At 37.4% G+C, this 18,298-nt stretch overlaps 1 protein-coding gene across 4 annotated transcripts in view; it reads left to right on the plus strand.

Annotated features, from left to right (window-relative positions):
- The window catches only part of EXOC6 (exocyst complex component 6), a gene marked incomplete at both ends in the record, with an annotated part of 202,380 nt that overhangs the window by 41,176 nt on the left and 142,906 nt on the right, over positions 1 to 18,298 (plus strand). For all 4 annotated transcript variants that reach the window (XM_079701106.1, XM_079701107.1, XM_079701108.1 and 1 more), the window contains 5 exons: positions 1,777 to 1,948; positions 3,227 to 3,274; positions 3,364 to 3,454; positions 6,142 to 6,187; positions 10,554 to 10,758. In XM_079701106.1, the coding sequence (XP_079557232.1) occupies positions 1,777 to 1,948; positions 3,227 to 3,274; positions 3,364 to 3,454; positions 6,142 to 6,187; positions 10,554 to 10,758 (562 nt within the window). The remainder of the gene's footprint in view (positions 1 to 1,776; positions 1,949 to 3,226; positions 3,275 to 3,363; positions 3,455 to 6,141; positions 6,188 to 10,553; positions 10,759 to 18,298) is intronic.

An 18,298-nucleotide genomic window follows, 5' to 3' on the forward strand; every position in this document is an offset into this window, starting at 1 on the left:
TGATTGAAAAAGGCCTGCTGGAGGAAATGGGACTTGAACCTCAAAGCATGGGCAACAGATGGGGGCGCACATTTTTGGGAGGTCCCCAAGACTGCTTTCAGGTTCAGTATGGTCCAGTGGTTGACACTCCGCGCTCCCAACTCAGGGGGCCCGGGTTTGATCCCTGGTTGGGGAACTAAGATCCCACATACTGCCACTAAGCCTGTGTGCCGCAATTAGAGAAACCCGAAAGCCCAGTGCAGCCTAAATAAATAAATAAAATAATAATAATTTTTAAAAAGATACAGATTAAAATTAACAACAGGAGAAGGCACATCAGGCAGGATCTAGGAGAGTTCCATCAGGGAGCTTCCAATTGTCCTTTCCTACTGGAGTCATGTGGACAGCACTTATTTCCCCCAGCAATGATGCATGGTAACAGTCATGGAGTATTACTAACCAGGGAAGCTCTCCCAAGCCATGGTGTCTTTTACTGGGGGTTGGTCCCATAGGCACGGCTGACTGCCTGAGTTGCTGACCTTAATCTTCAGCTCCTCCAGAGCTCATACAATGTGGTCCCATGCCCCCATCAACTGTAAATCACATTGTAAGTCACATTGTTAGCTTAGACTATTTGGCATTGCCCCAGGCGCCCAAGTAAACAAAGGCATCTATCAGGCAGGACATTCCAAAGGCTAACCGCCTAGGAGTTGGGAGCAAGGCCCAAACCTTCTTTTGGGCAAGGTTAATCCTTTCCTTCATGGTGGATGGGGAAGTCCCTCAGTGTGGAGACAGCAGGAGCTAAGATACAGTAGCTAAGATACTAAGATAAAGTAGTCTCTAAACGTCATGTTTAGAGAACATTGGGGTGATTGCAGTATGGCCTCGTACTTGGGAATATGAAGTCTGGAGCCAGATTACCAGGATTCATATCCCGTATTCATGTTCATTCCACAACTAACAAGTAGCTGTCACTTGCTAGTTGTGGAATTTATGACAGTTACATAATCTGTAACTTATCTGTAAATTAACAAGGGTAATAACAATACTACATTACAGGCTCGTTATGAGGATTAAAGAGTTAATATATAAAGCACTCAGAATATGTCCTGACACATAGTAAATGCTGTAGAAATCAGGAGTTTGTTCATTCATTCCTTCATCATTCACTTAGTGATTCTTTTTTGAGCACTAGTATGTTGAAGACTCATCTCCTGAATCTCAGACTTTTATTTCCAGATGCCTAGTGATATATCTAGAGGGCTTGTGGCTCTTTAAATATTAACATGTTCAACAAGAAGTTAAGTATTTTCCACCCAAATTATTTCTATTAATGTCAGTACTGTCAACCTAGTTTGTTTGTTCAGAGATTTTATTTTAAGATATCAGCTCTTGGGCTTCCCTGGTGGTGCAGTGGTTGAGAGTCTGCCTGCCGATGCAGGGGACACGGGTTCGGGCCCTGGCCTGGGAAGATCCCACGTGCCGCGGAGCGACTAGCCCCGTGAGCCACAATTACTGAGCCTGCGCATCTGGAGCCTGTGCTCCGAAACAAGAGAGGCCGAGATAGTGAGAGGCCCGCGCACCGCGATGAGGAGTGGCCCCCACTTGCCGCAACTACAGAAAGCCCTGGCACAAAAACGAAGAGCCAACACAGCCATAAATAAATAAATAAATAAATAAAATTAAAAAAAAAAAATTTAAGATATCAGCTCTTGCAGAGATTGGGTTGGGCTTAATAAAGAGTAAATTTTGGTGAACTGGGAAGTTAATGTTAGCTTTCTTTTTGTATATATACAGGTCTGTGTATGATGACCAACCAAATGCACACAAGAAGTTTATGGAAAAGTTAGATGCTTGTATCCGTAATCATGACAAGGAAATTGAAAAGATGTGTAATTTTCATCATCAGGGTTTTGTAGATGCTATTACAGAACTCCTTAAAGTAAGGACTGATGCAGAAAAACTGAAGGTAAGAAACAGTTAAAATTCTATTTACCTTTGCTCTCAAATTACTCAAGTATTAGTTTATAGTGCATATTTACAAATCATTATTAAATGCACTATTTTTAAGAAGTGGATTAGTGTACATATTTGGGAATGCTCTATTAATACAGTTGTCATGCTAATGACAGGAGTAATCTCTTTTTTTTTTTTGTAAACCAAGTAATGCATTTACTTAACAGGATTTCTTTCCATGCAGGGAATTGAACTAAAAAAATTCACACAATGAAAGGCCTCATTTGGAGTTTTAGAGTTCTAAAGTGACGATTACTACTATATTGATAAAAAGCTATCTTCTGAAAACTTCTAAAAACTTACTATAAATGATTGTGTTCTCAAAATTATTTAATAATAGTGAAACTGTTTTCTGGGTTTTTTTCTTAGTTTAATAGCAATGTGTAGTTTCCTTAAGGAAAGTTGGTCTACATTTTCTGCCACACAGCAAAAACATTATTTATTAAATGAGACATGGATTTGTTCTGTCAGAATACAAAATATTTAGTTATAAGAATTGTCCTATTTATCTTTTCTTTACATTTGGAGAGCTTAGCAGACAGAATGACCCTGGTTCACCAGAGGTTATGATTAGAAAACCATTATATAAAGGATATTCAGATAACAAGAGACCAAATACAGCATCAATGAGGTCACTGAGCATCTTTGTTCAGAAATTAATGAGATTTTTAATAAACCAGAATGTGCTTCCTTACTATGATGACCTAATGAGTCACTTAATATGTGGGAAAATTTGAGGTTGAGCTTTGCCTGCACCTGCAGCATTAAAATGTTGCTGTGGATTGAGATTTCCGTGTTTGATGTTAATCAACCACCCAGTGTTTGCATTCAGCAAAGTATGAATGTTTAATTACCATAAAATGCAATCACCATTTCCTACAGACAATGAATGGCACATAGACCTCATTGAAGTTATCAAAAAGGGACCAGTGGTCAACTGGGTCAGTGATTTGAATTGTTTTACAGACTTAGAGAAGCAAGTAAAGTTCAAAAATCTGGATTAAATTTGAGAAGTTTGCCACAGAATCTGTTAAAAAGAACTGTCATAAGTAATTGAAGTTAACAAAAGCCCTTTTCAATCAAAAGTTCAAGTTCAAGCTGTAGAGTTAATTTGAATTTGCATTTCTTTGTTCTAAGTTTCTCATGAAGCATGATCTGATTACAAGGGTGAGCAGTTACATCAGGGCAGTTTTATGTGTATTTGTCTAACTAAGGTGAAATTATTTTTAAGGTGCAAGTTACTGATACCAACCGAAGATTTCAAGATGCTGGAAAGGAGGTGAGAAAATGATACATTTTTTTGTGTATTCAATATGTGGATGCAATTTAACTGTTCATTTAAAAATATGGACATTTCTTCTTTTTAAGGTGATAGTCCAAACAGAAGATATTATTCGATGTAGAATTCAGCAGAGGAATATTACAACTGTAGTAGAAAAATTGCAGCTATGCCTTCCAGGTAAGTTAAACTTGACTATAATGTAACGTTCAGCTTGGTGAAATTGTAATTTAATGGTAGTGTATAGTCATTATTCATTATAGGTATTACAGAATACTTGGTGATTGTCCCCCCCCCAGAGCCCATGGTATTCTTTCTTATCTACTTTATTCCCTGAATTTTCATGGTTTTCCTTATTATAAGGCCCCTATTTGATGATCTGTCACATCAGTCTCCTAGAACAACCTCTACCTTTCCATTTCCTTTCTGCCTAGTTTGCCCTCGGTCCCTCCCCAACCCACCCCCTGCCTTTTTTCCCCTCAGAATACTTTCCCATGGAGAGAGTGTCTTTTGATTACGTTTTCTTTCATTTTCCTAATTTGCCTAATTTTTTTACCTTTAGTTTTCCATTGTTTTCTTTTTGTCACTTAAGCAGGTTTGTCTTTGGTCACAATTTCATTTTGCTACTAAGAAAACATCCAAAAGTGCTAGATCTTTTCCCTTTTTCGGTCTTGCCTTTCGTCTTATATTTTGGGAAGACTGACGTTTTAGGTTTTGAGTTTCTGGTGTCTCTGTTAGGGCTCACATATTCCTGGGACATCAAATAAATTCTGAAGAAACTAACCAGTACTTTCTTTACCTGGATATACCCTGTTCAAACAAAAGGAAACAGGTATATGACATCCTTTTTTAATATAGTAAGCTAAATCTCAGTGTCCCATTTTTAACTTATTTTTTTTTTTTGGAAGGAACCTGAACCTCCATATCCAGGGCAATCGAATAAGGTGCTTTGTATAATATTTATATAATGTAAATTTAGCTTAGACTACAAATTACATAAACTGTTAGCATATTTTATTAGCTAAAAAAATTGTTTTCTGACTTGTGAGAATAAAGCTTTTTTTGGTTTTAGAATCACTGAAATTCTGCTCATCTTAATTTCTAATGGACCAGGGATATCTGCACATTAACTTTGAGTAAATAAAATGTCTGCTTATTATGTTAGGTTTTAGGGTTGAGAAACCTATTTCCTTATAGTAATGCTTAATAATACCTCTTTGTCACCATCAGATACACTGAAATAGTCATGAACACAGCCTCTAGGTTTGAATGCTTTGTCCCTGAATGGTAATGAGCCTAAAAAGTTGGGTACTGATGGAATAAGAAAGAGTAAATTCAGCTTATTCAACCCTAGTGGGCTATTTGAAATAGAGAAATAAAGGGAAGTAGAAGCTAGATTTTTTTTTACTGCTACTGTCTTTGCTCTCAAGGCTGGACAGGAAATCTGAGTTCATGTCAACATTGTGTTCTTAATAGCCACATCCAGAACTACCTCCTTTCTTCCATCTATCCTTCTATCTAATTATACACTCATACCTACTTTTTTGTGTCAGGCATTATGGTAGATATTGGAAATATAAAGTTGAAAATGATATAGTCCCAGCTCTGAAGGGTCCCACCATCTAATGTGAATAAAGACAAGTGAGCCATTACTGTACAACTACCTAACTCCTCCTTAGGTTAAGAGGAGTATGAGAGGATATAAGAAGTCACAGGGTAAACAATGCGTTTTCCTGGTGTATTAGTTAATTAATTATTTTTGAGGAAAGCATTATTTTTATATGAAAACAATATGGAAATATAAGGTAGATGTGAAATTTACATGAATTGTTGATATAAAACAGGAGACTTCAAAGAAAGTTCATACTTGTAGCAGCAGTTTTTTAGGCTCTTTCCTAGGTTATGTGTTCACTCTAATGCTTTGATTGGAAAATGTGAGATATATTGCATTGCAATAAAGGGACTTTGATAGAGATATATATAGGGTCTGCAGAGTTAGGGCTGGTTCATTATAGCCACCATTGCAGTTTTTATGTTTTTTGAGGCAGTTAAACAATATCTTTTGTGAACCTGAAGACCCCTAGGGAGTAGCCATAAGACTGTAAAAAATCTGAAAAAAAAATGTGTCTATCTCTCTTGTCTAGGAAAATGTGAGCTGACTTGATGATCTAACAGTAATTTACCTACTTTATACTTTGAAATTTTACTAAGGATGAATGGTAATCTACATCATTGCATTAAAACCTTTTTGGTGGCAGTGTGTCTTCTTGCTGAAGCTATAACAATTTTATTGAATAATTGTATTTCTGAGCCTTCGATGGAAATGATAAAACAAATATAGATACTTTGTTATGTTTATTTATGCCTTTATTATAATTTACTCTCCGCTGTAAACTTTTGAGTTTTTTCTTTCTCTGTGCGTTTGGTGTAAAATTTTGTTTAGTGAGCTGTAACACAGTTGCATTATTTTATTTGGTATATTGAATCAAAATCAATTGATCTCACTGTTGCTCAGCTTTCTCTCTCAAATAACTAAAATCCAAACTTCCACTTCCACTGCAGGAAGAGATATTAGTAAGTTTCTGATTAGGATAATTGTTACTAGGTTGTTGTCTCAGTTATAGGTGTTAGCATGTACAAGTGTTCCCATTTCAATATAATGTATTAATTTATGTAATGTTCAATATATGTAGAAATTTAAATGTTTTCATTTAATTGAAGTATAAAATTTTATTTGAAAATATAAGCCTAAATCAAGGTATGGAGAAAATTATGAATTTATATGTTCTTCCCTGCTTTAATTATTTTCATCTCTCAAAATTTTTTTTTATTTTGAAAGCTAAAATAAGTTATATTTTTTAATGCAGTGCTGGAAATGTACAGTAAGCTGAAAGAACAGATGAGTGCAAAAAGGTGAGTTGTTTTCTTTCCTAATTGTTTTTAATAAGAGTTTTTTTTCCTATTACTGAGAGCACAGATAAAATTATAGTGAATCATCTGAAGTGTTGCTTTTCTGTGTTTAACCATTCTTTGTTAATGCAATTTGCCCATCAGGATCATTCAGTAAAGCAGTCCTTAGCCATTTATTTGTGGATCCTTGTCCTTTGTAATTGATATCAGAGATTGATAATATTGATGAAGAACAAATAGACAACTGAACAGGAATGAAAAAATATTGATTAACTTAACAACACGTTAATGTTGCATACAATCAAAGGCTAAATGTGTACTTTGTGAAAGCAAAGTGTGGGTAGTTACATTTTGGTAATCTGGGCTAGTGTAGTTCATGTTCTCTTTTATAATACATATGAATACATGACAGATGGAAGATAAAGTAATTTAAAGTAGTTTATGAATTGCTGTAGGAGCATTAGATATAATTATGTTTAAAATGTTTTAAAGATGAACAATTTTAAATTACATAGAAAAATCAGAATGAGATGTGCTTGAAACAGGGAAATAATCATTTCTTTTTGTTTATTAATAACTGCTTAATTATCACATTGCAGTATATGCAAATCTATACTCAGATTTGTGTATGTCCTGCTTCATAGTGCTTTACATTGAATTTTATTGGTCTTTACCAATTGGTACTAATTGTAGAATGATTTTGTTCCTAACTAATACATGAGCCATAATCTATTCTGAAAGAGTCTTTTATTTTATGTGTATATTATTAATTTATTGTATTTTATCTATCAAAGTTGTACATCCTCATATTTTAAGTACAATAATAGTTAATAGTTCTGTGTGTTTGTTGCAAAAAAAAAAACCCAGACATCACCTTCCCTTTTTGCCATTCACCATTCCTCCTTCCTAGGGGCAAAAACCTTTACCTCTTTTAAGAAATTATTTTGGTATTTACATTTATGTCATTAAATAACTAAGTTTTACTATTACTTCTCTATTTTCAAGCTTGGGGCATTATATATTTCTTCAGATATTCGTAATCTAATATTTATATCTAAATTTACCCAGTTGTCCCCAAAATGTCTTATATCTTCTTTTCCTTCCTGAAATATTGGTTAGTATGTATTTTTTTGTCCCTGTAATCTAGAATAGTCTTCCCACTTTTCTTTGTTTCTCATGAAAAACAAAGAAAAGGTTAGTTGTCTTGTAGACCAGGGCATTTTGGATTTGTTTGATCATTCTCTCATGATTAGATGCAGATTACATGTTTTTGGCATGAGTACAACATAAGTGGTATTGTGTATGACATCAGAAGGTATATGCTATCAGATTATCTCTAGGTTATCCTAAATTTGATGATTTGCTTAAGGGGATGGCTATCAGATCTCTTAAGAAAAGGTATATTTTTCTCTTTGCAATTAATATGTAATCTGTGGGGGGTGATATTTTGAGTCCTGTTTCTTGACAATCTTTCACCCAGTGGTTTTAGGATTTTTATTTTAGTCACTTATCACATTGGGGTTACAAAATGGTGATTTTTATACTTCTATCGTTCCTTTAACATTTATTAGGTGACTTTTTAATGTAAAGAACTTTTCCTCTTTTTAGCTGTTTGTTTTTCTGATTATCACTATGGACTCACAGATTTTTAAAAAATAAATGAGTTATAATCTGTAATTCTCTTTATTCTTTTTGATGCACAAATTGTCCCCAGTTTGTCTAGGGGAACCCCTTAAGCCAGTTCCTGTGTCCTCATTTGAGGAGTCTTTGAGTGCTTTCTTGCTTATCATACAATGAGTAAGATGTTCCAGACTCATGTACTTTTCTTGCCCTAGATCTGGAGCTGTCCTCCAAAGTACAGCTCCTTTTAGTGAGTAATGGTATTTAGAAACTAAGATCTGCATCTGCATGCTAGGTAGGCTTATTATATAACACACACACACACACACACACACACACACAACACACACACACACCCTATCTTTCATGCCCTCCAACTTCCACGTTTGCCAATGAGAAGTTTGAAGTCATTCTGATTTCTCATCCATAGTTTGTGACCCACATTTTCTCTCTTTTAGCATCTTCTCTTTGTCATCTGTGGTCTGTAATTTCCTGGTGTGAGCTTTGATGTGGGTGGGTCTGTTTACTTCCATTGTGCTGGGTACTTTGTGAACCTACTTTTTTTTAAAGTGAAAGTGAGTTTATTTTTAAAGCTATTTTTTAGTTTTATAAATTAATTTATTTTTAGCTGCATTGGGTCTTCGTTGCTGTGTGCGGGCTTTCTCTAGTTGTGGCGAGCGGGGGCTACTCTTTGTTGCGGTGCGCGGGCTTCTCATTGTGGTGGCTTCTCTTGTTGTGGAGCACGGGCTCTAGGCACGTGGGCTTCAGCAGTTGTGGCATGTGGGCTCAGTAGTTGTGGCTCGTGGCCTCTACAGCGCAGGCTCAGTAGTCGTAGCACATGGGCTCAGTTGCTCCCTGGCATGTGGGATCTTCCTGGACCAGGGATCCAACCCATGTCCCCTGCATTGGCAGGCGGACTCTTAACCACTGCACCACCAGGGAAGTCCCTCTTTTTCTTCTTTAAAAAAATTATTTTTTGTCACACAGATATCAGTGTTTTAAGTCAGGTTGGATGTACGAAGGTCTCTGTTAGTCCAGTGGTTGGGACTCGGAGCTCCCACTGCAGGAGCTTCTTCCCAACCCCGGGCTCCTGAACCAAGATCCTGCAAGCCCCATGGGGTGGCAAAAAAAAAAAAAAAAAAAAAAAAGAACAATAACAAAGTAAAAAATAAAATAAGACTAGGAAATTAACAGATATGTTAGAAAGAATATAAAAATAAAAATATAGATGAATCAACAACTGGAAGGTACATCAGTACCACAATAGTAAAAAAGAGGAGGGAAAAGGAAAAAAAAAGGGGGGGAGCGAGGCCTGGGATGTGGAGGGCGGGGCCTAAGCAAGGGTGAGGTTTGGGCTGTGGGTGGGGCCAATGCTCTGGACCCACAGGTCTGGAAAAGGCCCTGGGGGCTGTGGGGGGTGGGGCTTAGGCTGAAGGAACAGAAGGTTACCAGGCGTGCCCCCCACCCCTGGTCTCAGAGGGCAGGGGACCTCACCTGGGAGCCCAGCAGGCTTCCTGGGCTCCAGTGGTCGGGGCAAACACCCTCCTCTCCTCTCCTGCTCCTCAGTCCTGGAGGGCCCCTCCCGCCTGCCTCTCCTGATCTCCCCAGCCTCCCTCCTATGCCCCCAGCACCCGCGTGGCCTGGATAGGGCTTTGGAGGTGGGGGGACAGGCTTGGGAGCTCAGCAGGCTCCCCGGGCCCAGTGGGCCAGGTGATCGCCCTCTGCTCCTCTCCCGCTCCTCCCGGAGAGTCCCTCCCACCTGCCTCTCCTCATCTCCCTGGCCTCAGGGGCACCGATCCTGTCTGGCCTCCACTTCTCCTCCCCGCTCAGTCTCCCTACCTCCAACTGGTTCACTCCCATCTCCTTGGGCATCACAGCCCCGCACCAGTGGCTGACAGGCGTCCTAGTTGTGGGGAGATGCTAACTCCACGTCTTCCCACACCGCCATCTTCACCAATTTTTTTTTTTTTTTTTTTTTTGTGCGGTACGCAGGCCTCACTGTTGTGGCCTCTCCCGCTGCAGAGCACAGGCTCCGGATGTGCAGGCTCAGTGGCCATGGTTCACGGGCCCAGCTGCTCCGCGGCATGTGGGATCCTCCCGGACCGGGGCACGAACCCGTGTCCCCTGCATTGGCAGGCGGACTCTCAACCACTGTGCCACCAGGGAAGCCCCCACCAATGCTTTTATAAGTAATAGGCATTCAAAAAATATTTTTTGAATTGAAAAAACATTACTCTATTAATGGCTTTTTAAATGGTTTTTGTGACACAATATTATTTCTAATTGCCTTAAAGAGTGTAAAATTTTCCAAAAAATTTTTCTTAAAATATATTTCACTTTGATTTGATTTAAACCTGTGCTGTGTACTTTTTTGATAGTAGGGGATGTGGATGGGAGAGATATCATGAAATCATATATCAAATAACTAAATATTCTAATTAAAAATTTTGGAACTATTATACATGTATACATTTAAGGTATTATGATGACTGTGATGATGCTTGTGATGTTATAGATTTAGATGAAATGAAGTACAGAAGTTGTTTGTTAGTGAATTTTCATCCTGCAACTTTTTCATATGGTTTGTAGTTTGTGTTTAGTAAATAGAAATAGATGTTAATTTTATTTATTTTATTTTTACTATAACAATATCCTTTTTGTTGGGAGTGTTGGACTGATTATTTGGACTTACTTGTAAAATAAATGTAATAAGAACTTTTTATAGAGTGTTCTTTTTAACTTCTCACAGGTATTATTCTGCTCTAAAAACTATGGAACAATTAGAGAATGTGTATTTTCCCCGGGTTAGTCAATACCGGTTTTGTCAGCTAATGATAGAAAATCTTCCTAAGCTCCGTGAAGATATTAAAGAAATCTCCATGTCTGATCTCAAAGACTTTTTGGAAAGCATTCGCAAACATTCTGACAAAATAGGTGAAACAGCAATGAAACAGGTGAGACTAAAAAGTAGAATTTTATTTATTTATTGAAGTATAATTGATTTACAGTGCTGTGCCAATCCCTGCTGTACAGCAAAGTGACTCAGTTTTACACATACAGACATTCTTAAAAAGGAGACTTTTAATTTAATGTTCGTTAATAATCTAGGTTATAGAATATACCCAAAGTTTACTTTTTTTACTTACATAAAATACTTGTTTTGTTTTAGCCTTTTCTTAGCTTTCCTTATTCTTATTTAGAATGGATTTCATCAGTATTTCTTCTTTGGTTTGCAGTTATTCCTTATTTAATTCAGTAAAGTTGATCTAGCTTGATTCACCAACTGATCTCTCAGCAATCTTCCCCATGTATGTAGTATCACATTAACTTTTTTCAGCAAATTTGGAATAAAATTAGCTAAAAAGTGGCAGCCACAGAGGTAAGTGGGAGCCCTTTTATGCTAAGGTTATAAATTGTTCTTTGTTTAAAGCAAATTGAAAGTATTATCTTTGAATTAACTCCTACAGCTCAGTAACAAAAAGGCAAACAATGGGAAAATATTTGGCAGTTATAAAATTAATGTACCTACCTTTTGAGTCAGCAGTTACTCTCCTAGGTATTTACCAATGAGAAATGAAAGCGCATCCTCACGATGCACGATGCTCAGCAGCTTTGTTCACAACTAGCCAAAAACTGGAAACAAGCCAAATGGACATCAAAAGGAGAATGGATACACAAATTGTGCTATACTCATGCACAATATGGTTTATTACTTAGCAATAAGAAGGAATGAATTTCTGATATGTGCAACAACACATATGAATCTCCCAGACATTATGCTGAGCTACAGAAGCTGGACACAGAAAAGCACACACTTATATCTATTTGCATGCAATTCTAAAGCAGGCAAAACTAATTTAAGGTTAAAAAAAAAAATCAACACAGTAGCTGCCTCTGGGTGGGGAGATTGCCTGGGAGGCGACACAAGGGAACTTTCTGGGGAGATGGAAATGTTCTATACCATGACAAAGTATATCCACTTGTCAAAATTGTATAGTTAAGATCTGTATATTTTACTGTATGTAAGTCTTATCTGAAAAAAAATTGTAAGGGCTTCCCTGGTGGCGCAGTGGTTGAGAGTCCGCCTGCCAATGCAGGGGACATGGATTCGTGCCCCGGTCCGGGAAGATCCCACATGCCGCAGAGCGGCAGGGTCCGTGAGCCATGGCCGCTGAGCCTGCGCGTCTGGAGCCTGTGCTCCGCAATGGGAGAGGCCACAACAGTGAGAGGCCCGTGTACCGCAAAAAAAAAAAAAAAAAAAAAAAAAGTAAACAATGCATGGGGTGTTTGTGGAGTGAATAGGTAAAGACATAGATGAAACAAGGATGTATAAACATTAATTGTTGAAGATAGGTGATGTGAACTTGAGAGTTCATTATATTTATCTGTTTACTTTGTATTTGAAATTTTCAGTAATAAAAAGTTTTAAAATTATTTGAATGAATTAAAACTTCTAAGAGTTCGCTTTTAAAACCCCCCAATAATCACAATGTCATAGAAATAAAGCTATGTTCATCATGCTTTCTAACTCCTGATTTTTTCTCAAGTATTACAAACTACTTTAGAGAAGCTTTTATTTTCTTTTTTTAAAAATTTTAAATTAATTAATTATTTATTTGCGGTAGGTGGGCTCCTTAGTTGCGGTAGGTGGGCTCCTTAGCTGTGGCTCCAGGGCTCCTTAGTTGCGGCAGGCGGGCTCCTTAGTTGTGGCATGCGAACTCTTAGTTGAGGCATGCATGTGGGATCTAGTTCCCTGACTAGGGATTGAACCTGGGCCCCCTGCATTGAGAGAGTGGAGTCTTATCCACTGTGCCACCTGGGAAGTCCCTCTTTTTTCTTTTTTTTTTAAATTGAAGTGTCGTTGGTTTACAGTGTTGTGTTTCTGGTTTACAGCGAAGTGATTCAGTTGTATGTATACATATTCTTTTTCATGTTTTTTTTCCATTATGGTTTATTACAGGATATTGAATACAGTTCCCTGTGCTAAACAGTAGGACCTTGTTGTTTATCTGTGTTATATATAGTAGTTTGTATCTGCTAATCCCAGACTCCTAATTTATCCCTCTCCCACCCCCTTTCCCCTTTGGTAACTCTAAGTTTGTTTTCTGTGTTTATAAGTCTGTTTCTGTATTGTAAATAAATTCATTTGTATCATATTTTATATTCCACTTATAAGTGATGTTGCATGGTATTTGTCTCTTTCTTACTTTCTTCACTTAGTATGATAATCTCTAGGTCCATTCATGTTGCTGCAAATAGCATTAATTCATTCATCCTTTAATGGCTGAGTAGTATTCCATTATATATATACACCACATGTTCTTTATCCCTTCATCTGTTGATGTACATTTAGGTTGCTTCCATATCTTTGCTATCATAAACAGTGCTGCTGTGAACATTGGGGTGCATGTATCTTTTCAAATTAGAGTTTTCTCTGGATATGGCCCAGGAATGGGATTGCTGGATGTTATGGCAACTCTATTTTTAGTTTTTTAAGGAACCTCCATACTTTTTTTTCTGTAGTGGCTGTATCGATTTACATTCCCACCAACAGTGTTGGAGGGTTCCCTTTTCTCTACACCCTCTCCAGCATTTATCATTTGTAGACTTTTTAATGATGGCCATTCTGACTGGTGTGAGGTGATACCTCATTGTAGTTTTGATTTGCATTTCTCTAATAATTAGCAATGTTGAGCATCTTTTCATGTGCCTATTGGCCATCTGTATGTCTTCTTTGGAGAAATGTCTGTTTAGGTCTTCTGGCCATTTTTTGATTAGGTTGTCTGTTCATTTTTCTAATTAAAGAAATATGTCTGTATCAGATTATTGCCACAGCAGAGGAAATTAAAATTCAGTATATGAAGTTTCTTCCTATTTTAACTTTTAAAGGATTGGCTATAAATCAGATAACTCCATTATATTTCTATTAATTGTTTCAGCTTTACACAGTATTATATTCTATGTTAACTTGCCTTGTTTAATAGATTGTTTTACTTTGAGGATGCATTGATTTTGAAAATTCTTTACCAGGACGAATTTACTTTAAAAAATGAAAACAATGTACAATAATGTAGGACTTGTGAGGATATACAATAATGTTTTTTAAAAGCTGTCTCATTTAAAAAAGAATTTGTAGTTAAGTGTTTCTTACCTGTAGATGGACTATAGCAGATTTTCTTTTCTTTTTTTTTACTTTTCTCATTGTTTTATTATTATTCTTTAAATTTTTATTTTTTTATTGAAGTATAGTTGATATACAATGTTATATAAGTTACAGGTTTACAATATAGTGATTCACGATGTTTAAAGGTTATACTTCATTTATAGTTACTTTAAAGTATTGGCTCTATTCCACATGTTGTACAATATATCCTTGTAGCTTATTTTATACCTAATAGTTTGTACCTCTTAATCCCATACCCCTATATTACCCCTCCCTCTTCCCTCTCCCCACTGGTAACCACTAGTTTGTTCTCTATACCTGTGAATCTGCTTCTTTTTTGTTGTATTCATTAGTTTGTTGTATTTTTTAGACTCTATGTATAAGTGGTATCATACAGTATTTGTCTTTCTCTGAATTCTTTCACTTAGCATAATGCCCTCCAAGTCCATTCATGTTGCTACAAATGTCAAAATTTCATACCTTTTTATGGTTGAGTAGTATTCCATTGCGTGTGTGTGTGTGTATATATGTGCGTGTGTGCGCATCTATATCTCACATCTTCTTTATCCATTCATCTGTGTATTGGACACGTAGGTTACTTTCATATCTTGGGAATTGTAAATAATGCTGCTGTGAACATTGAGGTTTATGTATCATTTTTTTTTTTTTCTGGTACGCGGGCCTCTCACTGTTGGGGCCTCTCACTGTTGGGGCCTCTCGTTGCGGAGCACAGGCTCCGGACACGCAGGCTCAGCGGCCTTGGCTCACGGGCCCAGCCACTCCGCGGCATGTGGGATCCTCCCGGACTGGGGCACGAACCCATGTCCCCTAGCCTCGGCAGGCGGACTCTCAACCACTGCGCCACCAGGGAAGCCCTATGTATCATTTCTAATTAGTGTTTTTGTTTTTGCTTTTGGATGTATACCCAGGAGTGAAATTGCTGGGTCATAGGGTAGCTCTATTTTTAGCTTTTTGAGAAACCTCCATACTATTTTCCACAGCGGGTGCACCAATTTACATTCACATCAACAGTTTATGAGGGTTTCCTTTTCTCCATATAGCAGATTTGATTTTCAAATTATTTTGATAGCTATCTCTTGTTAAGATTAGTTAAATACTTGGTTGACAAAAGTTCTTTTTTGTTTGTTTTTTGGCCGCGCTGAGTAGCTTGTGGGATCTTAGTTCCCTGACCCCAGGGATCAAACCCAGGCCCTGGTAGTGAGGGCACTGAGTATTAACCACTGGACCTCCAGGGAATTCCCCAAAATATCTTTATTTGCTGTAAATAAGAAGAAGCTACTAAGCAGAATTTAAACCACACTTTTTGCCTCTCTTTTCTATGAAAGCTAGGCCTGGGGCTATTTTCCCTACCATTGGGATGGTGGGAATATGGTTAGTTGTGGGTGGTGTTATAGGAACAGAAATAGTAGAAGTGTAGGCCAGCAAGTTAGAGTTTGAACATCACATTAGGAGCCTGGAAAACATAAATATTAAGAAAGTGTAAGAGGGCTTCCCTGGTGGCGCAGTGGTTGAGAGTCCGCCTGCTAATGCAGGGGACACGGGTTCGTGCCCCGGTCCGGGAAGATCCCACATGCCGCGGAGTGGCTAGGCCCGTGAGCCATGGCCGCTGAGCCTGCGCATCCGGAGCCTGTGCTCCGCAACGGGAGAGGCCACAACAGTGAGAGGCCTGCATACAGCAAAAAAAAAAAAAAAAAAAAGAAAGTGTAAAAGAGTAAGATTTGAAGCCAAGTTCAGGAAAAGAATCCAGAGATTCTGAATCTAGATAATATGATTATTCCAGGGAACTATATAGGTTAAGAAAGCCCCGGTAGAACCAAAAGATTGGACATTAACTCACTGTTAAGCTAGAATAAAGTGTGGGATTTCATAGTTTTCCTCTGAAGAGCTCCTCTTTCTCCTCCACTGCTGACACTTCAACAATTCAAGATGCTCACAGGACTGCTGGTACATTTTATGCTAAAATGGGAGTCAGAGAAGCAATTAATCAATTGCTTTCCATAGCACCTCCCATTATTTTCAGGATCTTATGTCTTCCTGAGTGATTGCCTCTGATCAGTGAATGTTCTTCCCCACTGGTGAGCTCTTCAACTTTATGTTCTTGCCTTCAGTATCTTGCCTTCTTGTTTTCAGTACTTTTTCTCCTACATGTGGGCAAGGAATTATGTGTATGCCATGGGGATAAAAAACACAATCACATGGAAGATTTTTCAGTGTGAAGATGTGAACAGTAGTTTAAAGTTCATGTTCCATTATACATTTTAATTAAGAGTTTCATTATTAAACTTATTCTCTCTGACCTGTTTTTCATATAGAATGGTTTTGGACTTTTTCTACCTAGGCAGTCCATCAAATCATGGGCTCTAGGACTTAAGGTTTATGAGAATTTCCTGCTGGGAAGGAATAGACTCTTCCTGGTTCACCACTATTTTTTTTTTTTGTATAAACAGTCAAGCTCCCTACCTCTGCAACCAAAAGACAGATGTTTTATACAGAAACCTTTCCTAATCATCTGTCTATAGGGATTTTTTCCTTACAATATTTCCTTTAGAAGGTGTCTCCCACGGAACTGAGAGGTTAGAGAGTTTTCTTATGGTGGAACAACAAGAGTCCTTAAGATCTGATAAGAAAATTTGTGTTTTGTTCAATTTTGGTTTCCCTTCTTGCACCCATTTAATATCTTGTGGTTTTTTTGAGCATTGGAAGCCTTCTGGAGTCTCTCATAAAGTGTCATCACTTTGTCAGAATCACAGTTCGGTTCTGGAATCTCCTTAGGTGACATAAATGGAAGCCTTGTACTTTGCTAAGTAGCTCCCTCCCTTGGAGATTCTCTGTATCTTGTGTTTAATTCTGTGATCTCATGTCCCATTTATGGATTTGCTTGTTATATATTCACTCGAATGTCCTATAGGCACTTCAAACTTAGCATTTCTGAAAGTAACCTCATTATCTACTCACTAAATCTGTGTTTTCTGTATTTCCTATCTCAGATAGTAGTATCTCCTATTTTCACAAGCCAGAAACTGGGGAGTACTTTAGACTTTTCAGGAGTATTTATACTCTATGTAGTTTGTTACAAAGTCCTACTTAGTAACTATCAGTTTTACTTCTAAATATCTGTAGATTCTGTATCCTCTGCTGTACATACCCAGACTGTTGTTATATCAAATTAATTATTCTCCTTATCTCTAGTCTTTTCTCCTTTTGCTTATTATCCTAAAATTCAACTTTAACCACATCACTCACTCTTCAGTGATTCCCAGTTACTCTTTACCTAAGTTCAGATTCCTCAGCATGAAACAAAAGCCTCATCTCTGGATACTCCCTCTTCCTGTGTGCTACAGAAGTACACATCTCATAAATTTTTGACTACACTGGTTGTTTCCTCTACCTAGAATGCCTTCCATTCTTCTAAATTTTCCAGTCTGATGAATTGCTGCTTTTTTTCCCCCCAAAAGCTGCCTTAAGTATTACTTCATCTGTAAAATCTACCTTCCTCTGTCTCACTACTGCTAGCAAGAGATGGTCTCTTCCTTCTCAGTGCATATGTCTGTTGTACTTTTCACACTACACTATAATTGCATATTTTGTGTTTTTAACTGGACAGTGAGTTTTTAAAGTGAGGGGATATATCCTGTTTATTTTTACCTTCCTGAGATCTAGCACTGTGCCTAGCATGAGATGCACAAAAAGTTTTTTTTTTTGAAGGAATTTAGAGCTGAGCTTTAGCTTCTCTAGGGAGAATTTTTTAAAGTAAAAGGCAGACTTGCGTTTGTAGTGTTTTTTTTTTCCTCATTCTAATGTGATAGAAGAATCCACTATGAGTAGTCTGATGCTTAATTAGTCATTAAATACCTAAAGTTCATAGTCTTAGTTAACATTTTCATATTATATCCCCTGGCACACATTTTAATACTGTTCTTTAGGGGAGAACGGGACTAAATGGTCAAATAAGTTTTGGAAACCTGGGTTAAATAAAGTTAAGCATATTTCTTATGAATTGTAAATCCCCTGGAAGGGAGGTAAAGTATGTAATATTTATCTTACTTATTTGAGCATAGAACCCTTTTTTCAAGGAGTTCTATTGATAATGTGTGAAATGTTAGTTTTGTACATAACACTGTTTGGAAGCAGTGTTCTAAATAAATGATTTTTTACTCTGAAAACCAAAAATCATAGACAAAATAAGTTTGGGCACAGAGGGAGAAAGGGAATTCTGATTTTTTTTTTCAGTGAGTAGGTTAATAATGGTAATGGAGGAGAAGGGATAATGATTTTCTTAAGCACAAGCCTCTGGAGCCAGCCTTAAGGTC

The sequence above is a fragment of the Hyperoodon ampullatus genome, assembly GCF_949752795.1.
Source record: "Hyperoodon ampullatus genome assembly, chromosome: 1".
NCBI classification, from domain to species: Eukaryota; Metazoa; Chordata; class Mammalia; order Artiodactyla; family Ziphiidae; genus Hyperoodon; species Hyperoodon ampullatus.